The sequence below is a fragment of the Drosophila willistoni genome, unplaced genomic scaffold (genome assembly GCF_018902025.1).
Source record: "Drosophila willistoni isolate 14030-0811.24 unplaced genomic scaffold, UCI_dwil_1.1 Seg295, whole genome shotgun sequence".
NCBI lineage: Eukaryota > Metazoa > Arthropoda > Insecta > Diptera > Drosophilidae > Drosophila > Drosophila willistoni.
Window position 1 is genome coordinate 5,163 of NW_025814249.1, and position 12,389 is coordinate 17,551.

Here is a 12,389-nt window from a genome sequence, read left to right on the forward strand (position 1 = left end):
CGTACTACAACAAGCCCGCGCCTATTGACATGATTATCGGTGTTGACCTGTTTCCCCACATCCTCGGAGAACGGATCAAAAGGATATTGGTGAGTTCGTCGGGCTAGAACCATCTTTGGATGGGTTCTGTGTGGAGCTATCATGCCTGACCCTCCGGTGTCTCGATCAGTTTTCGCGGCACAGACGCGAGTTAGGCCAGAAGCAAAACTTGATATACTCCTCACCAAGTTTTGGGAGGTGGAAGACCTTCCCGCAAAACCGGAAAAGGAGGATGACGTATTCTGCGAGCGGAACTTCCAGGAGACCACCCAAAGAGGAAAGGACGGTCGATATGTTGTGTCCCTACCCTTCAAAGGTCCGAATAGCGTTGACTTGGGCCACTCAAGACCGATCGCGCTGGCTCAATTCCTGCGGAATGAAGCACGCCTTCTCAAGGATCCCGTCCTAAAAACGCAGTACGATGCCATTATTCAAGAGTACGAGGAATTGGGTCACATGATTCGGGTGACGCCGCCTCAAGGTGGGAAAACTTCTACCTCCCCATCACGCGGTGTTTAAGCCCGATAGCACCACCACTAAGGTACGCGTGGTATTTAACGCGTCGAGCCCCTCCACACAAGGCGTCAGCCTCAACGATGTCTTGCACACCGGCCCCACTCTTCAGGCCGACCTCACGCTTCAGGTACTGAAATGGCGGTTCTTTCAATTCGTTTCAACGCCGACATAACGCAGATGTATCGACAAATCCGAGTCGACCCCAGGCATACCCCCTTTCAGCGAATCCTCTACCGAAACAGCTGCGGCAATATTCAGGATTATGAGTTACAAACTGTCACGTTTGGGGTTAACTGCGCGCCATTCTTGGCGATCCGAGTCCTTTTACAACTGGCACAAGACGTGCAAGCGATGTATCCTCAGGCGAGCGAAATCCTTCGGAACTACATGTATGTTGATGATGTCCTTACCGGCGCTCACACTGAAGCCGACGCCCGTCTCGCCATACGAGAGCTTCAAGCGACCCTCCAATCTGCGGGCTTCCCGCTTCGGAAGTGGACTTCCAATAAGAAGGAAGTACTTCAAGCCATTCCGAGAGAGCACCTGCTGCGAGAGGACTTTCTCGAGCTGGAAGACGCGAGCACTGCAAAAACCTTGGGCATCCGCTGGCAAGCTGCCGAAGACGTCTTCTTCTTCACCGTAGCGGACCCCCCCTTGAAGGAGTCGATCACCAAGAGGCAGGTTCTGTCCCATATCGCTAAACTCTTTGAATCCGCTGGTTGGCTAGCCCGATTTGTCATCCGAGCGAAGATATTCATGCAACAAATCTGGCTTACCGAACTGGGCTGGGATGATGTTCTGCCGCCTCTCCTGCTGCAGCAATGGCACGAATTCCTGCAGGATTACCCAGGCCTCAGTCGACTCCGCATTCCCGTGGCTAAACACCAGCGATAAGCTCTCGTGGAGCTTCATGGCTTCTGTGACGCGTCACAGAAAGCGTATGGAGCAGCCCTATATGTGCGGGTTCGGTGCGGCGATCAAGTAGCCGTCCATTATTAACGGCTAAGACCCGTGTAGCTCCAGTCAAAACAGTCTCACTGCCTCGGCTGGAGTTGTGCGGAGCGGTTTTACTAGCCGATCTCTGGGCGTCGATCGTTCCTGAACTCCCAACCCACCTGCAACCTCCCAGTTTTGGACCGACTCTACCATCGTGTTGGCTTGGCTCAATAAACCCCGTGCAGTTGGTCCACCTTCGTGGCCAATCGGGTATCCAGCATCTCCAAAAGCACCAGTGGCCAAAGCTGGTCCCATGTGCGCTCCGAGGACAACCCCGCTGATCTGGCGAGCCGTGGGGTCTCCGCGCCGAGTTATCGGCCAGCAGACTCTGGTGGCATGGCCGGACTGGCTCCAGCGAGCCCCCGAGTATTGGCCAACTCCCCATAACGAACTCCCAGACACCCAGCTGGAGCAACGAGTCCAGTGCCACACCACCGCGACCACCCTACTCGAGGACGTCAGCGAACGTTTCTCGGATTATGGTAGGGCATTACGAGTCATCGCGTACATCCTACGCTTCGCCACCAAAAGGATTTCGACGCCTTCCACGGTTCACCTCACCAATGACGAACTTCTCTCCGCCGAGCGCGCCTTGATTCGGACCTCTCAGCGTCGGGAATACCTCGCGGAGATACGGGCCCTGGGGGAAGGGCGACCCCTGCCATCATCCAGCACGCTACTCAATCTGAATCCATTTCTCGATCAGCATGGGTTACTCCGCGCCTGCGGACGACTCCGGGCCGCCGAGTCCCTCCGATATGATGAACGTCACCCTATTCTCCTCCCTATAGTACTCATTTCACTCGCCTGCTTGTCGAATTCGCCCACCGCATCACGTTGCATGCGGCAATCAACTGATGGTGCGGTATCTGCGCACCAAATTCTGGATCCCACGGATCAAGAACATGGTGAAGTCCCACCTCAAGGCGTGCAAAGTCTGCATCGTTCATCGTCGACGACTACAGACCCAGATGATGGGTGATCTCCCTCGAGAACGGATCACGTACTCCAGGCCCTTCACCCACACGGGCATTGATTTTGCAGGGCGGTTCGAGATCAAAAATTACACCGGGCGTGCGTGTCTCATAACTAAGGGTTATGTCTGCGTCTTCGTGTGTTTCAGCACGAAGGCAATCCATCTCGAGGCTACCTCCGACCTCACCACTGAAAGATTTCTTGCAGCCTTCTCTCGGTTTGTCGCACGGAGACAATGCCCCCAGCGCATTTACTCCGACAATGGCAAAACCTTCGTAGGGGCCTCAAAGGCGCTCGAACAAGATTTCCTGAACGCCACCAAGCTTGATATAATGAAGGCATTTCCCCAGCACATTTTATCCTGGCAGTTCATTCCGCCAAGCGCGCCCCATATGGGAGGACTGTGGGAAGCAGGGGTCAAAAGTTTTAAGACCCTGTTTTACAAGTCTTCGTCCACTGTCAAATACACCTTCGAGGAACTTTCCACTCTCCTGTGTAGGATCGAAGCGTGCCTAAACTCCAGGCCAATCTCTCCCATGAGCGAGGATCCAGAGGACATGCTGGCCCTAAGCCCGGGACATTTCCTGATTGGAGGACCGCTCTTATCCATTGCGGAACCGGAAATTCTGGTCGAGCCTATGTCACTGATCAACCGATGGCAGCGACTGAAGGCAATCCAGCAGGCTTTCTGCCGCCGCTGGAAGAGTGAGTACCTCAAGGAGCTTCACAAACGGAACAAGTGGAAGTCACCGACTCGCAGCATCCAGACCGGCGACCTCGTGATCGTGTCCGAAGATCATCTCCCCTCCAACGAGTGGCGCTTAGGGCGAATTGAGCGCACTCTGCCCGGGGCTGACGGTCTCGTCCGAGTGGCTGATGTCACCACCGCGCGTGGGTCTATCCGAAGACCCGTAGCGAAGCTTATTCTGTTGCAAGACAGCAGGAGTCCTGAGCCTAAAACCGTATCGTGACTCCCAATCCCTCTATGTTCCTCCGAATGTCCTCGTCTCCGTGCATGTTGTTCGTTCCCGCGCATAGACTAATCCACTCCCCCTACGTAATTTCTTTCGTTACAGTTCGTTCAGATCCCCCCTTCATAGCGACATGGCCCCCACACGTCTGCCGCACCACCGCAGCAAACGAGCTGCTCCGCAGGGCACGAACGTGTACCGATGCCGGGTCTGTCGGGGGTTCATGCACTCCGGCAGTGTCAGCGCTTCCTGAACCTCCGAGGGGAAAAGCGGCTCCGGGCGGTGCTCATCAACAAGTATTGTCCCAATTGCTTGGCACACGAGCAACTTCCTTAGAATAGTCTTCTATATTATATATTGGATCTATAGTGCTAACGCTATTAAATTGAATTGGTAGGTTACTTTGTCTACCAAATACAAGTTCATATGGACAATAATTATGTGTTACTGATGGTGTTGTGTTAAAACAATACACGAAATACTGTAACCATATGTCCCAATCAGTTTTATCTACTGAAATATATGAACGAATGTACTCGTTGAAGGTCCTATGACTTCTTTCAACGGTACCTAATATCTGGTGGTGGTGTGCTGTAGACGTTATATTGTCTATTTTTAAATACTTGCACAAGTCATTGTGAGGAACATTATATACACAAGAATAATGTCCCACACAACAAACAAGCTACAACAAACAAGATACAAAGCCACAACACATAAGATACAACAAACAGCCAGATACAAACGCAGCCAAGACACAAACTAAAGTATAAGAGTAAAATTGGATGTAAATGATCAAATAAACAAGGCCAGCCGAACATTGCCGATCGAACCCCAACCGCTGGCGATTTTCGTACAAGCGGGAAGATGCGTGGGAGACATAATGCGATAAGTTCGGTCGTATAAGAGCCAATGCAAGAGGCCGGTCGAACATGGCCGATCGGACCCCACGCAACCGCTGGCGATTTCGTACAAGCGGGAAGATGCGTGGGAAACATAATACGATAAGTTCGGTCGTATAAGAGATATTGAAAGAGGCCGGTCGAACATGGCCGATCGAACCCCACGCAACCGCTGGCGATTTCGTACAAGCGGGAAGATGCGTGGGAAACATAATGAGTATTAGTGGCTGTATAAGAGTAAATGAAACCGGGCTTGAGGGCATAATTGCATGCAAAATAGGGCATTGGCCTCATTAGATAAATTAAGAGCATGGAGAGGCAAATGTAAATGCATGCATTAGCGTGCATACACGCACGTCACACGTACACTATGCGTGAGTGACGGCATGAGAGAATACCGGTGGCCAATGGGCCGCGCGATGCCTACGTCACGCTCATGAGAGCGAAAGCAGTTAGAATGCGAGCACCAAAAGAATTTCGGGAGCGAGAGAAAGCAAAAGTGAGGGCCAAGCAAGCCCGAAAGACGGGTGCGGGGGACGCTTGGTACCGAAACGAAACCAAGTGAGGGCTATGCTTGTGAATCGGGGAGTAGGGGGAAAGCAAAGATGCGAGAAGCAATGATGGTTTATGGAGGTGTGAGGGGAATATGCAAGCCGAAGGGGGAGGGATGAGGCCATGGGGAAGCCTCTATCTGATGGATGCGAGATGCATATGAAAGTGTATTTGCATGGGGATTTAAATAATACAATATATTAAATTAATCAGGCTATTTATGTTCAAATGATAATTTTAGTTAATACAATTAGTATATATGTATGTAAATATCAATATTGAGCAAATATGGGTGAAATTGGGTATGACGAGTGAATCAAAGGGAGCGACGGGCGACGGCAGCGCTGGCAGAGAAAGCAGAGAGAGTCAACGGGATATGAAGGGTGGCCAATAGAAAGGCGACGCCAATGCGTGAAAGTGATGGAAGCACGTAGATACAAGGGAGCTAGACAAGGACAAGGAAATAAATGGGCGCTCAGCCACAAAGAAAGTGGACATATGCGCAAAGGATTTACGGGACTTTCACCACGCATAGCAACAAGTGGATGCGTGGGTGAAAGCAGAGGGCCGATGGAAATGTACCAGCTGTATAGCGGTACTACACCAAGATATTCCTGAGGCCGTGGGAATTGCCTATATAAAGGCAACGCCCATCAAGCAGAATCATCAAGTCATCAAGACGTGATCAAGCAACAAGTAATTAAGGCCTTACGAGTAACCTTAAGAAACTTAGCAAGGAAACACAAGGAGCAGCAGAAAACTAAGAACTATACAGGCCTTACGAGTAACCTGTACAGTTCCACTTGATAGCAACAAGTCCTTAAATAAGGATAATAAACACCGTACCCAAGCTAGAGTAAATTTGAGAGAAGCCAAGCAATCTCCAGGAGTACCCAAGGTCAGTGGAAGGCACGAGGATATATCCTACTGCCGAAATTCCAGGATCTATATATCCTGACGAGTACCAATTTCTGAGGAACATCCTGCTTCGTGATAACAGCTACGGGATTCATCCCAGAGCCTTAAAGCAAAGCATTCTCAACGAACTCAGCGAAAAGGGTGCAGAGGTGTGTAGCGCAAATCAAGCACACGATACGGATCGAGACAGTAACCAGCAACGGCTATAGGAGCAAGAGGAAGACGAGAAGGGTCGACGAGGGATTCGAAGTGACTCACCAACGCTGCCCAAGCCCAGAACTACCATCGAGAACCGTCATATCCAACCGAGCCCACCAACGATTTGAATAAACATACAATTAAGCATTAACAACTGAAATCAAACGTGTTTTAATGAAAATGAAAACAATAGCAAGCACATCAAAAACATGCGAAAATGGCGTACACAAGGAGGCCGATGAATTCCAGAAAATAAACATCGCCACACTAGCAATTACTCCATATTTACCACCAAGATGGGGAAGCGAAGGAGCCCTAGACAGCGCAGAAACAAAGAGGGACATAAGGAGACAAACAATAGACCCCAAGAAAACGGCAACACATACAACAAACAGGACCACCGAATACGCCAAAGTGGCAAAACAAGTGAGAGAGTGGACATTCAGATTCGATGGCAATTCCAGACCGCTAGAGTTCATAGAACAGATCGAGTGGTCAGCAGACATGTATGGCATCGAGCTGGACATGATCCCGAGAGCAATGCCAGAACTCTTGAAAGACAGAGCACTCAAATGGTACGTCGCAAACAATAAGCAGTGGCGAACATGGAAGGAATTCGTGGAGGGCTTCAAGAAATACTTCCTGCCAAGAGGATTCTTCAACAAATTGGCGGAACAAGTGAAAAATCGCAAACAAAACAGAAACGAGTATTTTAAGGACTATGTGATCGACATGCAAACAATGATGAGACCCCTCAAAATACCAGAGTACGAACAATTGGAGGTTATATTAGAAAATTGCACTCCAGATTTGAAGATATTCGTTCGGCCGCACAGAGTCAGAAACCTAGATGAGCTGATGCAATTGGCGGAAGAACATGGGATGCTTGAACAAGAACGATCAGATTTCCATCGCCCAAACAATGCTCAAAGAACACACAACAACCAATCAAGCAACAGAGGAGAAAATAATTACGGGCCACCAGTCACACAGTGCCGAAGATGCCAAGACAACAGCATGGAGAACAAGTCAAGACCAAGCCATGAAAATAAAAATATCCAAGATGGAAAAGTATTGAACCCAAACCAGGCATGCCGCAGATGCGGAGCAGCCGGACACTGGGCAAGGGAGTGCAACAATCAGAGACTCATTTTCTGTTGGCAGTGTGGAAGGATTGGGAAGAGAACAAAAGAATGTAGAACGAAAGGCGGTTCCAGCCTATCAGGGGCGAGCAGGGACCCAGCCAACAAGCTCCTCACCACTAATAGGCCAACTAATAGAGGAAGAGGATCAATTGTCGGCAATCATCGAAGTAGCAGGAGTCCAGATGAAAGCGACAATTGACTCCGGAGCCACGAGTAGTTTCATCAGCAAGCAGATGTTGGAAACAGTGAGGAATAAGGGAAAATGGGAGAACACACACAAACAGGTATACATGGCAGACGGAAAGGTGCGAGACATCGAAGAGCAATGGACAGGATACGTGAGATTTGGGGACAAGGAAATCCACATGCCATTCCTGGTCATGCCAGAAGGAATAGATGCGCTGATACTAGGGTGGACTTTCCTCCGGATTATGAACACAGAGATATCGTGTGGAGGCCACAAAGTGCTAATACCGACAGTCAAGCGAATACAGGGCAGGGTGGTAGAAAGAATATCCATCATGGTCACTCAGAATAGTGATCAACAAGAAATACAAAATTTCTTAAATCAGGAGTTGAAGGAATTAGGGAAAGTTGAGGGACTGTCAAAGGTGGGGATACATCGCATAACAATGAAGGATGATATCCCAATAAAACAAAGGTACTACCCGAAAAATCCAAAAATACAGGGAGAAATCAACACAAAGGTCGATGAACTGTTGACAATGGGATGCATCGAACCATCACAAAGCCCGTATAGCTCTCCCATAGTGATGGTGAGAAAGAAACAGACGGGCAAATGGAGATTATGCGTAGATTTTAGACAGATTAACGCAAAATCTATAAAAGATGCATATCCAATGCCACGCATCGATTACATCTTAAACCAACTACGTGAAGCGAAATTTATAAGCAGCCTAGACCTGAAGGACGGCTATTGGCAAATTCCAGTCGAAGAAAACAGCAGGCCAATGACAGCATTCACAGTCCCAGGGAAAGGTTTATTCCAATGGAAAGTGATGCCATTCGGGTTACACTCTGCATCAGCAACGTTCCAACGGGCACTGGACCAAGTCATCGGCCCAGAAATGATACCAAACGCGTTCGCCTATCAAGACGACATAGTGGTAGTAAGCAAAACAATCTCAGAACACATGGTTCACTTGCAAGAAGTGTTCAGTAGATTGAAAGAAGCAAACCTCAGAATAAATGCCGAAAAATGCCAATTTTTCAGAAAAGAGCTAAAGTTTCTAGGACACTTGGTAACAGAAAACGGTATTGCAACGGACCCAGACAAGGTGGCAGCAATAGCTCAACTGAAGCCGCCCACGTGCACAAAAGAATTACGGCAATATCTAGGGGTGGCCTCGTGGTACAGACGATTCGTACCAAATTTTGCTATGATAACACATCCGTTAAACGCGCTGCTCAAGAATAAAACCAAATGGCATTGGAGCGAAGAGCATCAAGCAGCATTCGAATCAGTAAAAGGAAAACTCACGAGTGACCCAGTATTGGCATGCCCAGACTTCACAAAAACGTTCGTACTCCAGACAGATGCAAGCAACACAGGATTAGGGGCCATACTAGTACAAAACACCGAGGAGGGGAAAGAGTGGTTTCATATCTGTCAAGAGAATTAAATCAAGCAGAGAAGAACTATTCGGCAACAGAAAAGGAATGCCTAGCAATAGTGTGGGCAGTACGCAAGCTGAGGCCTGATGGAAGAAAACCACACTTCCATAACGGCAGGGCATACAGGAAGCAGGCGAACGATTTCCAGAACTGCGGCAAGATATTATTGTCCAGGAATGCAACGAGATATCAGGAAATTCGTGGGAAAATGCACAACGTGTCAGCAATACAAACCCAACCAACAGCAAGCAGCAGGGAAAATGCTGACGCAAATACCTGATGAACCATGGGCCACTGTTTGTGCTGATTTCGTCGGACCACTACCACGGTCGAAACATGGAAACTCAATGTTACTGGTAATCATTGACCGATTTTCAAAATGGACAGAACTAATACCCATGCGAAAGGCAACCGCGGAGAATCTAATCAAGGCCTTTAGGGAAAGAATTCTGTCGAGATTTGGAGTTCCTAAAGTGGTAATAACTGACAATGGGGTACAATTTACTAGCAGAACATTTAAGAAAATGCTAGAGGAATGAGGATGCCAACACCAATTTACAGCACCATACACACCACAAGAAAACCCAACCGAAAGGGCAAACAGAACAGTGAAAACGATGATTGCTCAGTTTACCGGTGAAAATCAACGGAATTGGGATGAGAGCTGGCCGGAAATAACACTGGCCGTAAATACCAGTCAATCAGAGTCAACTGGATTTACGCCAGCATATGTGATACAAGGACGCGAACCTAGAATGCCAGGCGCAATATACGATAGTGTCACGACAGGCACAGGAAAACAAAGCGTACCACCAGAGGCAAAGGCAAAACAAGTGCAAGAGCTTTTCGAGCTGATAAGACGTAATCTGGAGACGGCGGCACAGGATCAGGCACGTCACTATAACCTAAGGAGGAGAGAGTGGAGACCAACAATTGGAACCACAGTATGGGCAAAAGAACACCATCTTTCGAATGCGGCCGAAGGATTTGCAGCAAAATTGGCACCAAGATTTGGAGGCCCTTATGAAGTAACAGGATTTTTGTCTCCAGTTATATGTAAATTACGGCACAAAGAAACAGGAAAAACCAGGCAAGCACATATCAGCCAGATGAAAGAGCAAATAAGTGAACAGACAGATGTCAATAAAATAGATGAACAATGAGTATGGACGAATCTGATGACATGGCAGCGAGAAATCTGCACAGACCGGCCGGCTGGGCAGAAATCTCAAAAACATGACACAGAGCCAAAAATCTCAAAGTGCATCAAAATCGTACAAAATAAAACAAAAGAATCACAAAGTGCATAAATAAGAACAAGCAGAACAGCAAAGTCGCAAACCGCATACCGGAACAAGATAAATATATGCGGACATCATATACATACAGTCAGGCAAATATGCATGAGCAAATAGAAAATAGCAAAAAAAGAAAAAAAAAAACAAGGATAAACAAAAAAACCAGAGGGCCGGGGCTAACTTCGACCGCGTCAAAGTTTGTATACCCTTGCAACTTTTTGGTAACTTTTTCCTTACCTATAGCCATCAAAGTGAAAAAACGTTTAAGCTAAAAGGGCTAATGTTTCCGAAAGAACGGCCTACAATCTTAGCATAGGAAATAACGAAGATATTGATCAAAGTCACTTTTGTATACCGATCGTTCCTATGGGAGCTATATGATATAGTTACCCGATCTTTATCAAATTTTGCACAGTCATTGACAGATATATTAAACTAACAAATGTTTAATTTGAAAGCAATCGCGTCAAAAGTAACGAAGTTATTGAGGAAAGTCACTGTTTTCGAAAGATAGTTGCTATGGGAGCTATATGATATAGTCACCCGATCTTGATCAAATTTGGCATAGTCGTTTATATGTGTAATTAACTCAACAATATTAAATTTCATGAGCATAGCTCAGAAAATAACGAAGTTATTAAGAAAAGTCACTGTTCGTGACTTTGCCATTTGTATGGGAGCTATATGATATAGTGATCCGATCCGGCTGAATCCGAGATATACAACGCCTGCAGTATATACAAGCCTACATGCAAAATTTCAACTCTGAAGCTCTTACGGTCTAGGAGGAGTTTGCGTTGATCCAGACGGACGGACAGACGGACAGACGGACGGACGGACGGACGGACGGACGGACGGACATGGCGATTTGAACTCGTCTCGTCGTGCTGATCAAGAATATATATACTTTATATGGTCAGAGATGCTTCCTTCTATGCGTTGCACACTTTTGACCAAAATTAATATACCCTTTTTGCAAGGGTATAAAAACGATCACACAATCAAAGAGAGCCAAAACCTACACATGCGCACGATAGTACACATGTAATAGTATGAGTGCACAAAGAGAAAATAAAAGGAAAGAGAGGGGAACACACATACACATGCGCATAAGAGTGAGCATGTAATCGTGCATCGCGACATACACACACATGCGCGCGTTAATACATTAGTATTAGTGGAGCATTGCAGGGGCATTAGAATATTCGGCATCGATAGTTAAAATAGAGAATCCAAAGTTTTGAATAACGGTAAAAAATTTGACAAATATCAAAGGTGCGAGGTTTCCTGCATGCAGAAATCCTAAGCAAGAGTCACTCAAAGTTTAACACTCAGCGAGTAAAGCCAAAAAAAAAAAACCCAATTATGAATGCGTTTAACGTAAATTTTGGCCAGGATGAAGGCGTAGTTCGACGAGGTACGGCACCGCGGGCCAATATGGAACGCGGTGACTGGAACGGGTCCGATGAGGAGTCCGACGACGATGAGCCGGATATGATAGATCCGGCAATCGCCGCCTCATCGGACGAGGAGAACGATGAGGACGTAGATGACAGCGGCTACGGATCTGAGGAGAGCGAAGACGAGTCGGCGATAAACCAGGGCCACCAGGAGGAGGAGAGTGATGAGGAAATATGGAGGGAACTAGACGAGGCGATACGCATGATGGACGACGAAGAGGCGAGAGATGCGAGCAGCGGCCGGAGTAGCCCAGAAGAGTATGCGCCGTGGGAGCAAAATGAGATCTATGAGCCTCCGGCAAGATTGTGGGAGCCAGCGCGGCCACCAACGCCGTTTCGTATGGTGGACTCAATGTCAGAGGCCAGCGAAACGGCGGAGATGGCCGTGGCTGATGAAGGTGCGGCTGATGGAGTAGCCAGCCCACCTCCACTCGAGCCAGAGGGGACGGATTGGGAGGCAGAAGGATCGACGTCGGAGAACCAGCAGTGGATGGAATAGTGGTCGGAGCAGATGAGGCAGCAGGAAGAGGCGGAGCGAGAGCTGCTGAGGTGGGAAAGGGCCCAACAGGAGGAGGAGCGGCTGAAACGGGCAAGAGAACGGCTGGCGATGGCAATGCTGCAACAACAACAGCAGCAACAATTGCAGCATCAGCAACAGCAACAGCAGCAACGAATGCAACAGCAACAGCAACAGCAGCAACAATTGCAGCAACAGCAGCAACAATTGCAGCAACAGCAACAGCAACAGCAGCAACAATTGCAACAACAGCAGCAACAACTGCAG

At 48.0% G+C, this 12,389-nt stretch overlaps 1 protein-coding gene across 1 annotated transcript; it reads left to right on the top strand.

Annotated features, from left to right (window-relative positions):
- The first annotated feature begins 11,582 nt into the window (after window positions 1-11,582).
- On the top strand, window positions 11,583-12,104 carry LOC26529757 (nucleolin). Its single transcript, XM_015176381.1, has one exon. It carries the CDS (start codon window positions 11,583-11,585, stop codon window positions 12,102-12,104), a length of 522 nt encoding a protein of 173 aa, XP_015031867.1.
- The last annotated feature ends 285 nt before the right edge of the window (window positions 12,105-12,389 follow it).